This window comes from Paracoccidioides brasiliensis, assembly GCF_000150735.1.
Source record: "Paracoccidioides brasiliensis Pb18 unplaced genomic scaffold supercont2.1, whole genome shotgun sequence".
NCBI lineage: Eukaryota > Fungi > Ascomycota > Eurotiomycetes > Onygenales > Ajellomycetaceae > Paracoccidioides > Paracoccidioides brasiliensis.
Genome location: NW_011371358.1, coordinates 2,268,715 through 2,286,869, shown reverse-complemented (window position 1 = coordinate 2,286,869; position 18,155 = coordinate 2,268,715). Strand labels below are relative to the sequence as shown.

Sequence of the window (18,155 nt, the reverse complement as noted above, 5' to 3'; positions counted from 1 at the left end):
TAAAAGAAAAAGGGGGAAATATATATAAATGGAGATACCAGCAAAGGATGTACACATGCTTAAAGCGATTTCCTTCCCGTTTATTTTCTTTCTCTGATAACTGCAAATGCGTGATTGTTCTAGGATAGAAAAACAAGGTAGATGGAGGAAGACAGTTTTAAAAAGAAATGAAAAGAACAACAATAACGGAGTTCGTAAACAGATAATCAATCCTTCCACACAACGCCGCCCATCCCGCTTTCCATATGCTAAAATAGAGAACAAAGCCAGCCGAGGGCATTCCCCAGCTAAACTTCCCCATCCCTTCCCTCCACACTGCCTCATTCAGAATCACTCGCACTATTTTCGCCCTCCCCCTCCCCCTCCCCCTCCTCACCTTCACCGCCATCACCCGCATCATGCTGCGCCGCCAGTCCCTCATTAAGCAGATATTCCGCCCGCCTCAGTTCCTTGCGCACCTCTTCGGGCACCATATCCGGTAAGCGTGAGGGGGTGTCGCCGCGCTTATTCGGGACACGGGGGTCACAGCCCGCTTCGCACATCATCTTTATCATCGTGATGGCGTCGGTGGTGGAATTGTATCGGCTTTTATCGCTTGCGTAGCGAGCGGCGAGGTGGAGGGGTGTTTCTTTGTCGAGTCGGGTTTTGGGGTCACATTCGAAGAATTCGATGTCGAAGAGGAAGTCTGCTGCGTGGTCTGTTTAGGGTGCAGTGGAGGGAGGGGGGGGGGGGGGGGGTGGTTAGGTAAGTTTGTTGAGAATATACGGGGTATATATATGAAGTATGGTTGATGAAATAATAATGAAGATGGGAAGAAAAAAATAACTACTCACAACTGCCATGCATTGCACAGATATGGAGGGCATGATTTCCCAGAGGGTCCGTAACGGCATTGAAGAATTCGGCAATTTCAGTATTTGTTTTCTTTGCGTTTTCCATATCTGTCAGGACTTCCTCTAGAGCTTCTACGTTATCTTCTCGGCAGGCAGCGGAAACTCTCTCTGCAGGACTGGCACCCTAGTTTCCAGAAAGCAGGTTATGTTGGCTTGATTAATTTTGGTATGATGAAGGCAATATAGGATTGGCATACCTCATCACCAGCTTCTTTGTTGTTTGCCATGACTCGTGTGTGTATGATATCAGTCTGTTGCTGCACACTCAGTGTTTGTCAAGAGAGGGGTGTCTGAGCTCAAAGCAGGCCTAATCTGTGAGATTCGTAACTACTTGAAGGAAATGACTAAAATTCCTGTCAGATTAGCAATGAGCTAAATAGGGTACAATTCAAGTCAAACAATGGGTAAACACTTACAATGAAGCCTTCAGCTTTGAAGGCTAAGAGGCGGGGATGAGAACAGGGCGGGGAGCAGTAAATGATTAGGATGGACAAAATCAGCTAAGAGAGTGTTATACGCAGCAGTAACCAGAGCCACCAGAATGAGTGTTATCCTGGCATTCCCAGACCAGCTAAAGAGAGATTTTTCATATATGCTGTAGTCTTTATTTTATTTTATTTTTTTGTCATGTTGTTTAGATATTTAGATAACATATCAATGGACTACGCCATCCAATCCGCAGGAACAAAGATATTCCGCTCCCGCGTAGTAAAATATGTCGCGCCTGTTCAATTCATTTTTATAGCCGAGATAGCCGCGCGGAACATTTCAACTCGCTCGATGTCTTCTCTTGATGATGACGACAGAATGCAATGGGCCCACGGATTTCGTTTTTTGGGATTTGCTCAGTTTAGATATGGTTCTGCTATCTACTCATATATATATGTAGCTGGGCTGACGTTGATTTCTTTCCTGGAAATAACAGGGCATAACTCCTGGCAAATATAAAAATGCCCTTGACCTGTGCGTTCCATTCTTTAGTGTATTTCATCTTTGTCTAATGACTCGCAACGATGTTCCTGACCGGGTCCGTATATATATATATATATATATATATATCAGTTTGCCCAAACTGCAGCAATGCCCTCACCATTTCCCGCGCAGAGCCCACTTCCCGCTATCCTCTGGGCGTGAATAGATTCGAATGCCGCACCTGCCCGTACCAGTACATTCTCGATCGGACGTACTATGAACGAACAGAAATGAAGCGGAAGGAGGTTGCGGATGTGCTGGGAGGAAAAGACGAGTGGAAGAATGCTGATAGCATAGGAAGTGAGCCTTCCACCGCTGCAGTATATTCTGCTGCGATTCCCTTCAACCCAAGCATATATCATTCTCCGGGATATTTATCTTCTAGGATTCCCCTTAATACCTGCTGAGTACATGTGTATACTGATTATTGTTCGTCATATGATATAACAGCACAATGCCCCGCTGAAGGCTGCGATGGTGACCGGGCATTTTTCTATCAGCTGCAGATACGAAGTGCAGATGAGCCGATGACCACGTTTTTAAAGGTATGGACTGCCGTTTACCCTTGTCATTCCAAACCCCACCTTAGCTTTTTGGGATTGAAGCATTCAATACTGAGTTTGCAATAATTACAGTGCACTACGTGTGGGGCTCGATGGAGAGAAAATTAGAGATAGACCTACATGACAGCGCTTGCTGCGTTAGCTGCTTGTTTCGATTTTGAGGAGCTGTTGGTCTTCTGTTGTGTGATGTATCAGGCGCATAGCTTAGAGTGTACTCTTTTCATGGGGACTTTCTCAAGAGGAATTTGAGATCGGACCAAGGGCACAGACTGACGGAGGAGTTTTCTTTTTATTGAGTCTTTCTCTGTTTTTATATTGCTATTTTTATTTCTATAAGCATTGCTTCTACATAGAGAGCCATACTTTATACATATCAACAAATATTATTATAAGATCTGTCCGCGGAAAAATATCTTCAATGTAGTAACATAACTAATCGGTTACATGTATCACTGATGACTGAGAACCGTGGGAAAGAGTATTCAGTCAAATGTAAAGAGGTCGCTTTAGAAGTTCAGCCCCTTGCATGAAACAACAGTAGTTGGAATATTATAGTTAATGAAGTAGTCGAGCATGATTGATGGTAGCAGGGAGGGAGAGAGAAAATGAGGTACCGCTTATTTTTTCATGCCAGCGCATTGCCAAACCCTGGATGCGCCAGGGTGCAATTGCTTTCGCCCCAATGCTCCCTCAACAAACGGCCATGGGGCGAGATTCATGAAAAAATAAGGCAAGAGACGAGAGAACAAACAACATAATAAACTTGGGATAATGTAGGTAGATAACTCGGAAGCCAGGGGAGGGGCCTTTGCCATGGTACATCACTACATACCAGCGGACTGAATTTTTTTCGTTAACTATAAAGTCCATATGAAAATGAAAAGCGGGAGTACGCAGAGGTTGGGTGGGGGAGAGGCTGAATCCTCGTCGTTTGGGCACCACGTGACATCCGGAAGGGGCCTAGCGCGACTCGCCTCCTTGACTCTTTCCACTGAAACCGTACAAAAACCCCCTCTTCTCGCACAAAAATCCTTTTTTCTTTCTCCTTTCTCTTCCCCGTCTGCTTCAGTAAGTATCCCTTGTCCACCATCATATCCATTTCTATCCCCTTACACGTATCTGTCCCTCCGCTCAAATTCTACTATCACCCTCTTGCAAATTTCCCTTGCACTCATCGTCCTAATTCTCGTAATTTCCGTCTCTTGCTCTACCATATCTCTCTCGCTCATTTTTCATCTAACTAACCTTCAGTGAACATCAGCACCTCTACGCATTTCTGGCCGTAGTATCTGAGCGTTCTCCTGATCTCTTCTAGTCTCTTCCTAAGAACTACAAGAAATCAACCCTTTCCAACTCCTTTGACTCATCCAAATACCTTCACAATGGGGTAAAATCATCCATCTTTCCCATCTTCTCTCTCATATGCAAGTCTACAGTTGACTAACTGGCACCTATCTTCTGCTCTGCAGTAAGGAAGAAAAGACTCACATTAACCTGGTCGTTATCGGCCACGTCGATTCCGGCAAATCCACTACCACTGGTAAGCACCTTACTCGATAATCTCTCGAGCCTCGCGCTACACCTTCTGGCGAAACGCATACTAACATAACTTGTCTCTAATAGGTCATTTGATCTACAAGTGCGGTGGTATTGACAGCCGTACCATTGAGAAGTTCGAGAAGGTAAGAAATCCATAATACTTAGAAGCAAAAAATATTAATTTGGTTTCCACCATTGTTCTGTTACCACTCTTGTTGCGGTGAGATTCTCACTAGTGTGGTGACTCGGCCTTTTTTTGGTGGTGGGGTAAATTTTGGTGGTTGTGTGGCATAGTCTTAGCGGGGCTTTTGTGATGTCCGTACAACACCCAAGAAAACTGCCCCTCTGGCCAGGACTATAAGGGTGCATAACCACCCACGAACCACCTTATTGGCCTGCTGCTATGCCTTTAATACTCTTTTTAATGTTGTGAAATGTTTACATAGCTTTGAATTATTTATTTTTGGTCTGTTGCCCATTTGCTAACCATTTGATTACAGGAAGCTGAAGAGTTGGGCAAGAAATCCTTCAAGTATGCGTGGGTTCTTGACAAACTGAAGGCTGAGCGTGAACGTGGTATCACCATCGACATTGCTCTCTGGAAATTCGAGACCCCCAAGTACAATGTCACTGTCATTGGTGAGTCTCCTTATTATCCTTCTCGTACCTCGTCATGTATGTCTATTTTCTAACATGTTCCATTTAAAGACGCCCCTGGCCATCGTGATTTCATCAAGAACATGATCACTGGTACTTCCCAGGCTGATTGTGCTATTCTCATCATTGCTGCCGGTACTGGTGAGTTCGAGGCTGGTATCTCCAAGGATGGTCAGACCCGTGAGCATGCTCTGCTCGCTTTCACTCTAGGAGTGAAGCAGCTTATCGTCGCCATCAACAAGATGGATACCACTAAGTGGTCCGAGACCCGATTCAATGAAATTATCAAGGAAGTCACCAATTTCATTAAGAAGGTCGGATATAACCCCAAGACTGTTCCTTTCGTTCCCATTTCTGGTTTCGAGGGTGACAACATGATCGAGCCCTCTGCCAACTGCCCATGGTACAAGGGCTGGTCCAAGGAGACTGCTCAGGGCAAGTACTCTGGCAAGACCCTTCTTGAGGCCATCGACGCCATTGAGCCCCCCACCCGTCCTACCGATAAACCTCTCCGTCTTCCCCTCCAGGATGTCTACAAGATCTCCGGTATTGGCACTGTTCCTGTCGGACGTGTTGAGACTGGAGTCATCAAGCCCGGTATGGTCGTGACCTTCGCTCCCGCCAACGTCACCACTGAAGTCAAGTCCGTCGAAATGCACCACCAGCAGCTTACCGCCGGTAACCCCGGTGACAACGTCGGCTTCAACGTCAAGAATGTTTCCGTCAAAGAAGTCCGCCGTGGTAACGTTGCCGGTGACTCTAAGAATGATCCCCCAAAGGGCTGCGATTCCTTCAATGCCCAGGTCATCGTCCTCAACCACCCTGGTCAGGTTGGCGCTGGTTATGCCCCAGTCCTCGACTGCCATACTGCCCACATTGCCTGCAAATTCGCTGAGCTCCTTGAGAAGATTGATCGACGAACCGGAAAGTCTGTTGAGAACAACCCCAAGTTCATCAAGTCCGGTGATGCTGCTATCGTCAAGATGATTCCTTCCAAGCCCATGTGCGTTGAGGCTTTCACTGAGTACCCCCCACTTGGACGTTTCGCTGTCCGTGACATGAGAAGAACTGTAAGTCTAACTTTCCTTCCGAACCTCCACCGGTCAATACTTTCTGCCACTCTTTTGCTAATAACTCTATTCTCTATAGGTTGCTGTCGGTGTCATCAAGTCCGTCGTCAAGTCTGACAAGGCTGGCGGTAAGGTTACCAAGGCTGCCCAGAAGGCCACCAAGAAATAAACCTGACAACCACACCTTTCTCCTCCCTTAAAAAGACAAATGCTTGGAGCAAGTAAGGGCACAATGCATGACCGGGTAACCTGATGGGAAAAAGGGAGGGGCGTTTTTTTTTCTTTTTCTAATCATCAATCGCCTGAATGAAAGCATATGTGCAAAGGGCGAAAATGTGACGACTGGGACTTAGTTGGTTGCTTTTTCATGTTCTTTTAACCCCCTTCCCCTCGCATCTGTTCTTTTGTGTCCAACCCCTAGTTTAAAAGGAAAAATGCCTGGTTCCTGTGTTTCTTTATTAGATGGGTCACCCATTTCCTTTGTTATTTTCCTTTATTTTCTAATGAGTAACTACGGATCAAAAATTTAAAGTATTAATGACCTTTTTCATGTTTAAAAGATTACCTTATTCAGTCTCTGTTATGTATTCTTGTGTCCTGAATACATCATCTTCAAGAAGCATGGAAAAGAGTTGTAATTGCAAGTACATGAAATGTGCCGATGCTTGCTCCACTGCCAGCAGCCTGTAAGGTAGGAGTCAATTGGGGAGTAACCATAACATACAAATGTCCTCATAACTACTCCATACTCCTCTCTTCTCACAAATGCAATACAGGATAAAAGTACCCTAATCTAATTACGTATTTCATGATCTGAGCAGGGAGAATCCGCGCAATATATTTTTCGGTTACTTTGCTGAGATGTTAGGTGAAGGTTGGTCTTGCTCTTAAGATTCTGGTTCCTAGATCTGCCACCAAGCATGTATCAACATCCTGGTCAAGTAACTTACTAGTAAGTTATGCCAGGTATTCCTGATATGTTGTGTTCTTGATATAGTTATTGTCACTGCATCTTCGAGGATTTGAACCGGCATAGTTAGCTAGTTAGTTAACGTTAACTAGCTAATGTAGATTTAGTCATCAAATTGTCATAAATTCTTGCTCTGTATTCTTATTATTATTCCACGAATTGAGAAAAAGAGAATAACTAGTAACCAAGCGTTTCGAACTATTCATAAATCCCTCAAAAACTTCCCCAATGACGCACCTAAATCCAAGGTAATCGATATATCCAAGCTGCAACAGTCCGTTTCATCTCAGCGCCTATATCCCGTGACCTGCTAGTAAATGCGACGACCCGACAACCCTTTACCCACGGCCCGGAATACTCATTAGTTACAAGGAATGAGCCTAGGTCCGGCCTTGCGCAATCCACCCCATGACTAAAGGTGCAACGTCATAGGTTCGTGGGAAATGTGGGGGGGTGGCAAACAAGGGTCCGGACGTGGTAGTAAAGGAAACTAACGCTGCTTAAAAGTCGGGTTGACGCAACCTCATCCTTGAATTCAACTTCACTTGTGAGTCTACAACACCCAATCCCTCAACCACAGTCTTCATCTACATTTCCAATTTCAATTGTAGTATTTTCATACCGATATTGAAGTGAAGAGACATTTTCTTTGAACATTCACAAGTCCGGTGGAACCCGCAGCTCGTGTCAATTAACAACTGAATATATTCCTTCCGACTCCGTTCACTGCTCAAGACATTGTGAACTTATATGAGTTCTCCAGACACGCATACTTATTCCCCCTCAAGAAAAACAAGATTTCGTTTATTCCCGTACCGAAAAGGGAAGACGATCTTTCACATACATACTAACAGGGTAAGCAAGATATGCACGTAATGCCTTTTTACTGAAGAGTCAAAGCAGCTCGTCGTTGTTAGCTCCCTCCCCTCCCCTTAGAAAGGTCGGCTTCCACTATAGGATCGCATATTTCAAATACGCAAAGAAAATCCCTTCTATCTTATGCCCTGCCAATTTCCTTTTCCTTGCCTTTGTCTCCCCAGTGCGATTGCTCTCCCCCGTTGCTAATCTGTTCCCAAACGGAGGTGCATTCGCCCCCATTGATGTTTGTCTGCTATGTTGCTTCCCCCAGCCTCAGTTGATCCTTTAACTATATTCAGTTTTTAAACCACCTTCTCTCTCTGCCTCCGTGTGACTGCGTTACTCATTGCTCTATAACTATGGCTTCCTATTGAAAATGATAGAAATAAAGAGAGATCAGTCAAACCGGTTGAGGGAGGAACAAGGAGAAACAGAAAACCCTACAGAGTGAAATTGCACACAGAAGAGGAAGAAGAAGCAAATGGAAGTACAAAATGAAGAAAAGAAAACAAGATACAATATTACATCCAAAGGAAAGATTTTTCAGTTGAGCATGGATGTTTGAATGATCCGTTCCCCTTTGACCTTTCGCAGTTCAATACATTCCGTGGAAGAGCGAGCAGTTTTTCAGTCCTTGCTAAAATTGGTTCCCAAGATCCTGGCAGAGACTAATCGAACTATCAGTTTCCTCTCATTTTCCTGACCATCCATTATTTCCTAACAGTCAATTAAGGAAAATGTCAGCAAATACGTTTCCCACGGTTCCTCCTCGGCCATCCCGTTCTCCTAATCCCTCATCTCGAAACCCCGAGATGCCAAAAGTTCCACCCCGTCCAACCAGTCGCCGCGTTGATTGCCCTGCTTCTCCTAGCCGCGATAGCTATGCTCCGTCACCGCTGAACGAATTGCCAACGGGGCTGGGTCCAGCACGCTCGCGCTCAAAGGATGCCTCGAGATCGCAAACTCCCGCTCGTCCCCCTAGCGTTAGTCTACCATCAGTTGGGCAAGAAGGAGAGGAATATGAGAGTTTGCTATACCAGAATGCCAGTTGGGATGACCAGGGACAAAGACAAGAGCAGCCTGTGGAGACGCGGAATGTGCACCAGGATCTACATATTCACGCTCCCAGGCCCTCATTGCCGACTTCCACCGTCAAAGCTCAGGTGGCAGTTGTCACCAGAACCGCCTTGCATCAGGCTGCCGCTGCGGGCTTCGGAAAAGCCGTATCACCTGGCCACGATGAGACAGACCACTCTAGATCCAGGAATTCACTGACTAACAACGACTCTCGTCGCGGATCTTCTCCTGCGTCGACCAATCATCGGTCGCCATTACACCTTGCCGACGAAGGAGGTATTCCGGAAATTGGCCAGAGGGTGCCTATGGACCCCAACGCGGGCGATGTACAGGCCCCTTCACCAGCTCCATTTGGTGATGTTGCCCGTGATGTTTGGCAGCGATCTGGACGTCAACACCAACGAACTAAAAGTGGTCGAGAAGGTTCACTTCCGCCTGGCAGTTATGGTCTCCATGGTCACGGAGTTCAACCGAATGACAAATTTGAACAAGCATGGTATGACAGTCACCCTGACGAATTTGCACGGGAGGAGCAGGGTCAGTATGGACCTGGTCTAGGGAACCAGCGACCGGAATGGGCCATGAGCAGCAATGATTTAAATACATTGGTTAGAACTTCTGCAAATAGAGGTCTAGGCCTAGGTGAGTATACGTAAATTTAACAAATAGGTGAAAAGACATTCTAACCCCTCATAGCAACTCACGCAAATGTTGTGGGCACTCCGGAAGAAGAAGTAGGATACATTGCGACCGATGAACTTGCTTCTCGGCTTGCTTCTCCACATACTGGTTCCAGCTTAGCTAAGGGTGAGTATATTAAGTCGCAAAGTTTCATAGAATCTCCCCGGAAGAAATCTGTTGTTCTTGGTGCATTGGATACTGAGCATCATGTTTCAACAGTGGACACTCTTGAGAAAGAGGAGGTAATCCACATCGACGAGCCACTTCATCACCAACATCACCCTGATGGATTTGCCCCCGCACCAGAGGATCATAAGCCACATAATCTGCAGTCATTGGAAGAGCCTGGCCGGGGTGAAGGCAGTCCTGATGAGGCTCCCGTTCTCGCGTCCGATGAGATTGATCCAGGTATTGAGCATATGCAACCTGCAGTCTCTCCCGTTCTTGAGCCCGAACCACCCAGTCGAACGCACAGTGCCTCCCATATGCGCCCGAGTAGCCGGCCCGTCAATATGCACGGTGCGGGACTGAACTCGGCAAGGCTCAACTCCCGCGGTGAGGAACGTGAGGAAATTAAAACGGCACTTGAAGACGTTCAAGAACTTGAACCTCTGTTCCCAGAAGATGATGACGTGACTAAAATAACGTCTACAGACCGATTTAAGCGTCGTCCTGAACAACATAGGTTCCCAAGTAAAGATATTTGGGAAGACAGTCCTGATAGCTTACAATTAGAAGCTACTGTCACAACGCCTGATATACCAATCGAACTAAACGGTGCTGAAGACAAGTGCCAATCAGAGCCATCATCAGAACAGCAGACTTTACAGATAGGACCCAGCTCTCCATCCAAAGAGTTCCAGAGCCATCTGGAAGATGAAAAGCCTCCCAGACCAGACTCCAAGCAGCGATTTCCAAGTAATGATATATGGGAAGATGCTCCTGACAGCCATCAACTCGTAACGACTGTTCAGCATATTCCTGAAGAGGAGGAAACTACACCTACGTCTCCCCAACACTCAGTGAAGCCCACATTCCCGACTATTCCAGCTCGTCCCTCAAAATCAACAAACGTAAGTCCCGTCGAAGCGAAAAGCACAAGTCCAACCGAGCTCAGAAAACCACCTGCAGTCCCCAACCGTCCGAAACCCAAGCCCCACCATCCCGCACGACTAGCAAGACCAGCATCGCACAACTCTGAAGAGAGCCTGCCTAAAACAAGCTCTGCAAGCTCAGCTGAACCTACACCCCTGCCTGCTACGAAACCTAAACCTCCCATCCCTTCTCGTCCCGGGGGATCAAAGATCGCTGCTCTGAAGGGTGGATTTCTCGCAGATCTTGAAGGTCGATTGAAGTTGGGGCCCAAGCCTCTAGAAAAGAAGGCAGAACCTGAAGAGTCGTCGTTGAAAAAAGCGCCGCTAAGCGATGCACGGAAGGGTCGAGCGCGAGGGCCAGCCAGAAGAAAGCCTGCAGTTGCCGCTGGATCTGCTTCAGAACCCGCCAAAGAGTCCGCCGTGCCTGAGATTCGGTCCGTAGGCGCCTGGGATGTCTGGCAGATTGGCAGAGATGGGGTTCTCGTGGTTATCAACGCTTGCCCCAGTATTTCTAAGTCCAAGTCACCGTCCCCGGATATACCTGAAGCAGCTATCCAAGTTCCCCGCCGCGGAGCGTGCTGAAAGTTCACCCTGCGACCTTTCCCAAGACGCGACTATCCCCCAACCTCCTGGGGCGTACGATTTGTCAACGGAGACGACTTCAAAACCCGCTGCAGTTGATCACGATGAATCCTCGGCTGCAGCTGCTGCTCGCGACTCGACGTTATCGTCATCTTCGCCGCGGAATGTACAGGTCCCTACGACTATGTCGAGTCACGATGATTTAGATACGCCTGTCGAGGCGGAGATTGAGCCGCACGTTGATACGCCGTTGGTTGTGTCTGAGCCTGCCGCACAAAAAACTATTTCCGCAGCCGATGAAGGGGAAGAGCAAACTTCTGTTGCACCGGAGGTGGAGGAGAAGATTTCGGAACCATTGGATGGCGATGCTGCTTCTTCTTAAAACTATAGGCTGGGAAGAAGGGTGGTGCATTGTTGGTTAACGTTATTGGTTATTGGCCTTTGTGCTGGAAAATGGAAAGAGGATATGGTAAATGAGAAGCGAGCTCCTAAGATAGATTCATGCTGTTCCTTGCTTGGTTCATTTTATTTTTTTCTGATTTCTTGTTATTTTATTTTATTTTATTTTTTTCATTTCCCAACTCCCGCTCCGACTTTTTAAAACCACGTCTAACCCCCGATCTCTCCAAAAGAAAAAGAAGGCAAATGCCTGTTGGACAATTGGAACACCAAGGTTTTAAACACAAATGTTAAATGACGATAGTGGCAATCTACCTGGTTTCCTCCTCTCGAATCCGTATTCCGTATATAAGAAAAGTAAACGCTATAACCTATCTAGACAGTTGATCCAATCCTAGTAAAATATCTCACAGATGCATGCATGTCTTTGTGTCTCTCTTCTTTTGAAATTCTAATGCTATACAGTTTATATGGCACTAATTGGGCCTATTTTTCACACATTCGGTTTCATCGGTGTTCGCAGGCAGATAGGCATATACCCTCCTTACTACCTACCCCCCACCTATATAGGCACGTAGAGGGTGAGGGTGGGAAAATAGACCCTGTAAGATCATGATCTTCCCTCCAACCCCCCCCCCCCCCCCCCACTCCTTTGCCCAAAAAAAGTCTTCAAACACAATTGTCGGCCCCCTTTCCAACCAACACTTTAGAGAAAATCTACGATGTAAATTCGTAGCAAAAAGAGCAGATGTTCCTTCCATTCTGCAACAACATGACAATGTATGTACATAGAATAGTATAAGGCTTTATTTATTGTAACGTCGATGCAAAATGAGCAAATCCTAATCACTTCTACTCGATACGCGAGGAACCCCTCTCTTGTTCATCGTTCGATCCATCCTCCACACTCGTAGAAATTACCATTACACGCAGTGAGCATTATCAACTTTGGGCCAAGTTGCATTAGGGGGGGGGGGGATTTAGCAGAAGCAAAGAAGCACCAATATTAAACCCACCAAAGCCAGATAGGCAGGTTGAGAACCGAAAAAAAAAAAAAAAAGAAAAGAAAAGAAAAGAAGAAAAAAAAAAGGGAGAAGAAGGAAAAAAAATATTCGACTGACTTGATCAGAACTGGAAAAAGTTCTAAAAGAGATATATACGCCGGAGCCCCTTTCTCCGGGAGCTCGCCCAACAACAGCAAAAACAACTACCCCAGTAATCAACAAGAAAACAAAAGAAGAGAAAAGAAAACAGCCGTACAATGCAAATTGCAACGAATCTCAAAAGACAAATAGATACATACACACCAAATAATAACAGGGAGATTGCGCGAAACCTTGGCACCGTGAACACACGAGAGACAGAAGAAGCATTGGATTCTAAAGGGAGGGAATAGATAAAAAGAATTTACAATTGCAAAATGAAAAACCGGGAGAATCAACCATCATCGATGTGTTTTTGGCTTTTGCACGTGAAGAAGTAGCCAGATGCCACGTGAAAACCTGCCCCACTTAAAACCCGTTGGACGAAAAATGAGATTGGCGCTTTGCTCTGGGGTTAATCAACCGGCAAACCGAACGGGAGCGAAAACCCAAGGATGGGAAAAAACCCCCACCCACCAACCACCCACCAATACCGCCATCCGTACAAGAGAAGGATATATATATCGTGTATATGTATGTATGGTTATGTTTTACGTGAATATATCCAAATGCTGTTGACACTGTACTGTACAATGACCGCCCCCTGGCCAAAAATCTGCAGGACGAAATAGTAATCAAGCGGCAAAGAAAGAAAGAAAGAAAGAAAAGAAAGAAAGAAAGAAAAAAAAAAAAAAAAAAAAAAAAAAGACAAAGGGGAAGGGGGAAAAACATGTGATACAAAAGTAAAAGCAATCCATTAAGTTTATTTGCGGAAGTTCTCCACTCCCAGTATCGGGATCTCAACCGCATCGTCGCTGGGGACCCCTTCGTCCCGTCTCCGGGTGAAGAAATTATCGCACTCGCAAACAACCAGCGCCCACTCCGCCAGGGCTCGACCGGCGTATTTGCTTGCTGCGAGGGGATTATGACTGTGCTCTTCTCCGCTGGCGAAGTGGCTATCTCCAAACGAGGTGACGAGCGTCAGAGTGGGTTTTGGGATAGATAAGTCTGCATCATTGGCAAGGGTTGTAGTAGTTGCTGATGTTGAGAGTGTTGCAACGGCTGTGGTTGTTGTGGCTGCTGTGGTTGAGGTGGAGGTTGAGTTGGATTTTGAGATATGGTGGTTCATCTCGCCACTCTCGCTGTCCGATCCGTCATCTGAAATGGTGCTGGATAGAGAGTTGGAGACGGATTCGGACGCTGAGTCGGTGGCTTTTACGTACTGGGTTCTGAGGGATTGGATGAAGGTTTGTGCGGGGAGGGGTAAAGTGGGCGGGGATAGGCGTCTGTCCTTGCTTGGCCATCTGGAACGATCGTTCCACTGGAGGGAGAATCGGAAAGTGTATTTCGGAGGGTTCTTCTCCGCGAACGGTTGATTTTCGCTTTCGAACGGCCCATGACCCCCAATCGCTGTATCGTCCCTCATGCCGCACTCTAACTCGTCAGAACTATTTTTGGTTGGAGTTACTTCCCCCGGTTTCGCGTTGGAGGAACCGGCAAATATGGTTTTAAGTGCTTTCCATCTTTTCTTCCCCGCTGGAGGAGGTGACTCGGAACGACTATTATTAGCCTCGATGTCTGGAAATGCTCCGTGTCTTGTATACGCTGATAGCTGGTTGGCAGAAGGCGGGATGATATTGTCCAAACAAACAAAGAGGGAGGAAGTGGGATGGTAGTCGTTCCTGATAATAAGGATTCGACGCCCTGGTGCTGGGCTGCAAGGTGCCGTTGATAATGGCAGCTGGAATTCCCTCTCTGCCCTTGACTTGCAGAATAGAAAATAATTCCATACACCACCAAGCCTGTCTAATAAGGTATTGTATATACGTCTATAGTGGAAAGAAAAGAAAGAGAAAAAAAAAGGGTAAGTCAAATTTCTAACCGGTTGTTTCGGATTTGTTTTTTGTTGGAAAGCGCATTGGTACTCACATATCTAGTGCGGATGGATTCCCCTCATATCGTGCCAGTCGCCAGCATAACAACCTCTGGAAATAAGCGCGAACCATCGGACTCCAGTGATTAAAATATCGATAGAAGTAAGTTTCGTTCAAGAGAATCCCCAAGCACAACGCTTCTTTCTTCTCTTGAGTCCGATTGATCTCATTCCAGATACAATATATGAAAGCAAAAACCCTCACTTCTGTAAGCGAGTTGTAGCTTTCCATCATTTTCTTGCAGACATCTAGCCAAAAGTCCCATTCTAGCAAATCTGGTTGGCGGGTCGACTCGTAGTAGGGCGGGATAACAGAAACAAGCTCCTCTACAAAGTCAAAAAGGACAAAGCATGCGTTGTGATCAAAGAGGGAAACTTTCTTCGTGGCCACCTTCAGAGTAGCGCAGAAGTCCTCCATGAACATTTGCTTGATAGACGGTTCGAGGGAGCGATCAGTCACGATATCCTTCAAGAGGAGGATCAGGCGGTTCTCGGACATGATACGCAGCAAGTTTGCAGTGCCTAGGGATATCGCCGAGGCTGAAGCATCCGCTCCATCAAAAAAGTCATCAAATGTCGTGGAGGTTGCTGCATATAGATTTTCAATTGACGTAGAAGTTGACTGCTTATTGAGAGTGTGTTCCAAAACAGTCAATATCTGAGCGTGGACCGAAATTAACCCTGGGACGAAGACATACTTCGACCTTTCACATGCAGAGGGTACAAACCCGGCGACTAGAATGTGAAAGTGCTTGGCAAAAACGAAGAAAAGGTCAGTGTCTCGTCCTGACCAACGAGAAACCCATGGGCCGGACCAATTGACGTGAGTTGCGCCAAGTGGTGGGGATGTCTTCTGCCGCAGACAGCGAACAAGGCCGGCATGAGACGTGAAGCTTAACGCTCGAAGCGTTGAGGGGAAAAAGGAGGAGATGTATTCGGACGTCTCAACCCTGGCCTTTGAGTTGCTGTCCATATCGAACCCGCCTAGAACCCTTCGAAGCGTATCTGGAGTGGTGTTCCACAGCCGCACGAGAACGTCCGCAACACCGGGACAGAAAAAGAAGGCATAAGCGCAAGTCTTGCCAGAGAAGGTTACCAGACTGGCTGGTGTTTTCCTCATTGACAATTTATCAACGCAATAGGAGATTTGTGACAGGAGGTTTTGAGCAAAGACATTCCGTATGTTGTGATGTATTGAGTCGATGAGAAAGTCTGTCCCTGCTGACTCAAGGGAGGTGTTGGATCTCGAGACGGGGACTCCATTGTTGGATGCTGTAGGTGTAACGGGTAACGATGAATTTTGCAAGGTTGGAATACGCCATTCTGGTCGTGACATGATTCCAATTATGGCTTCTAGAAAGACTGGTCTATCGACTCCACTTAAAGATTGACTCGTCCTCCCATTGAGTACTTCAAGGAGTCCCGTCCACCATTTATTCAATATGGTTGTCCGTCGATCAAGGTCTTCGGGCCGGAGCGTCTGATTGGACGGGTGATTCGCATAGCGGGAGATGAATGGAAGCACTGATGAGCGCAGGACATTGGCCTTGAGGGAACTATTCTTCGAGTGAAATCTTGGAACTGTTAGCTGACACGATGGATGAATTGAGTTAAAAGAGGAAATGGATTATCTTACTTTTGATAATCGGTATCGAGCCCTCTAAAGACAGACCACAACTGATCCTTTTTCCGAGGTGCATCTATCTTGAGTTGGGGTAATTGAACCGTCCGTTTTTGGGGAACAGGCGGAACATCATCATTTGATCCAGCTGGAGACCCAGTGAGCCGTTCCAATGAGACTTTCGCCCGCAGTGACTGAAGGGAAGGGCGTTTCTGTGCCCCGGTAGGAGCCTCCTTTTTCGGTTTGATTCCAAAGGTGCCCGATATCCGATTGTTTTTTACCTGGAGGCTATTTCGACGAGATTTCTCCAACTTGGTGGGCGGCGCAGGTTGGTCCACTGGTTTTTCTGAAGAAGCCATTTCCGACGATGTGCCGCTTCCAGCATTGGGTTTTGCATCCTCGACCTTAGCTTCTTTAATTGCTGCAGGAGACGGGGAGCTGGACGACTTCCATGGTTTGCGAGCAAAGGTCGCAATTGTGCTTGATACCGAGCGGGACTTCGAATGCTTTTCTACCGACGAAGAGTTCTGAGTCTCTCGCGAAGTTGATGAGGACGCAATTGAAGTAGAAGGCGCTTCAACGTCTGTGTTATTTTGAGACGAAATGGGGAGTGAGTCCTTCTTCTTTAGTCTGCCTTTGGATAGGTGGATAGACGATTGGGGTAAAACTTGTTTACCTGTCACAAAGCTATGTGGATCCAGTTTCACCACACTTTCAGCAGACTGGAGTAAATTCGTCTCCGAGAGCGTTCTTTTCACATCGAATTGGCTTTCACTGGGTTCCAGTGCCGGTAGGTGATTAAAGCTAGCGGAGCGTGAGAGAGTTGGAGAGCTGGCGCCATTTTGGGACTCCGCAGACGAGTTAGGCATGCTCTCAACGGAGAACAGTTAACACCTGGGGAAATGTGGGGGAGGAGTGGTATCAAGGGGGTTTCTCCGGAGATATGGAAGTCAGTCAGGAGGAGCTCCCGGGATCAAGGAGAGACCAGCTCTCCGCAGAGAAGGTTTTGGTTTCGATGCGCACCGTCAAACCATTTGTGGGTTTGCACTTGGGACGGGCTTTGTACGGCGCAGCAGGGAGTTTCTGCTTCCTCTTTTGTAGAAGAATCAGACAGCAAGACGTTGTTAAATTGGGGGAAAAAGGGGGAAAGGGAAAGGGCGGAAAAAGGCGAGGGGGATGATAAAGAGGACAGAGGTAACGACGGCGGGTTAACAGAAGAGCCGAAAGGCGTGGGAAGCTGACGAGACAGCTCAGATGCTGTAGATGGAGAGAATAATTTGGGTCTAGTTAGCATAGAGGGAAAAAAAAAAAAAAAAATTATGAAGGTCGGATCCGGGACAAAGCTACTCTCCTCAGTCTTCTTCCCACTAAACTTTGACGGGGAGTTGATTCGACTTCGAATCCCACCAACAAAACCACAAATCAATTGGAAGTATGTTTGTTTGAACTTACAGTCTAGCAATTTTACATCGACGAGACGTTGTGTGAATAAACGATGATCACTTCCTCATCCAGGGGCCATGAACTGGAGTACGGAGAAGCAGAGGTTATGTGCGTCCGGAGGTGGTTGGATCAGAACAGATTACACTCAAAATGGGGGTGTTTGTTCAGGTTTGCGGCAAACGACTGTAAACGGGGGGGAAAGGGCGTAGAAAGAGAAAGGGGAGGAGAAAAAAGGGGGAAGGGAGGGAGAGAACAAGAAAACGAAAACGAGAGTGGAGCCCAAACGAATGAGGCAGCAGAGAAAGAGAAGCCAAATAGCAAAAGGGGGCCGGAAGAGGGAGGGAACAAAAATCGAATTAATAGAAGGGCGGAGGGCGGAGGGCGAGGAAACGAAGGAGGCTTCAAGACCTGGGGAGCGCGCAGTTGGTTGGTGCCAGACCCGGACGGCTGGCAGAGGAAACCCGGCAGAGCAGCTAAAACTGGCCGGGCAGAATAAGTCGACAAAGCGGTGGTTCAGCGGGTTGGGTTGGGCTGTTGGGTTGGGTTGGGTTGGGTTGGGTTGGGTTGGGTTGGCTGAGGTCATCGATGGCACCACCCAAGCACGTTGGTTGGCTGGAATGTGGTTGGTTGCTATTTCAGTCCTGACATAACAACTAACTCA

General features: G+C 46.9%; 5 protein-coding genes across 5 annotated transcripts; 3 read left to right on the top strand and 2 right to left on the bottom strand.

The window, feature by feature from the left end:
- Window positions 1-320: 320 nt before the first annotated feature.
- On the bottom strand, window positions 321-1,120 carry PADG_00694 (uncharacterized protein; the record flags this gene model as incomplete). The annotated part of the gene is made up of 3 exons (XM_010758158.1): window positions 321-697; window positions 834-1,017; window positions 1,091-1,120. The coding sequence occupies 3 exons, from the start codon at window positions 1,118-1,120 to the stop codon at window positions 321-323; spliced, it is 591 nt and encodes a 196-aa protein (XP_010756460.1).
- Window positions 1,121-1,893: 773 nt separating this feature from the next.
- PADG_00693 (DNA-directed RNA polymerase III core subunit RPC11) lies at window positions 1,894-2,536 on the top strand (the record flags this gene model as incomplete). Its single annotated transcript, XM_010757633.1, has 4 exons — window positions 1,894-1,924; window positions 1,956-2,165; window positions 2,316-2,410; window positions 2,501-2,536. The coding sequence occupies 4 exons, from the start codon at window positions 1,894-1,896 to the stop codon at window positions 2,534-2,536; spliced, it is 372 nt and encodes a 123-aa protein (XP_010755935.1).
- A 1,274-nt stretch (window positions 2,537-3,810) lies between these two features.
- PADG_00692 (elongation factor 1-alpha) lies at window positions 3,811-5,863 on the top strand (the record flags this gene model as incomplete). The annotated part of the gene is made up of 6 exons (XM_010758157.1): window positions 3,811-3,815; window positions 3,898-3,968; window positions 4,052-4,110; window positions 4,468-4,606; window positions 4,676-5,694; window positions 5,774-5,863. 6 exons carry the CDS (start codon window positions 3,811-3,813, stop codon window positions 5,861-5,863), a joined length of 1,383 nt encoding a protein of 460 aa, XP_010756459.1.
- A 2,396-nt stretch (window positions 5,864-8,259) lies between these two features.
- On the top strand, window positions 8,260-11,338 carry PADG_00690 (uncharacterized protein; the record flags this gene model as incomplete). Its single annotated transcript, XM_010757632.1, has 3 exons — window positions 8,260-9,241; window positions 9,296-10,860; window positions 10,925-11,338. The coding sequence occupies 3 exons, from the start codon at window positions 8,260-8,262 to the stop codon at window positions 11,336-11,338; spliced, it is 2,961 nt and encodes a 986-aa protein (XP_010755934.1).
- A 1,922-nt stretch (window positions 11,339-13,260) lies between these two features.
- Window positions 13,261-16,920, bottom strand: PADG_00689 (uncharacterized protein; the record flags this gene model as incomplete). Its single annotated transcript, XM_010757631.1, has 3 exons — window positions 13,261-14,326; window positions 14,427-16,004; window positions 16,067-16,920. 3 exons carry the CDS (start codon window positions 16,918-16,920, stop codon window positions 13,261-13,263), a joined length of 3,498 nt encoding a protein of 1,165 aa, XP_010755933.1.
- Between the last annotated feature and the right edge of the window lie 1,235 nt (window positions 16,921-18,155).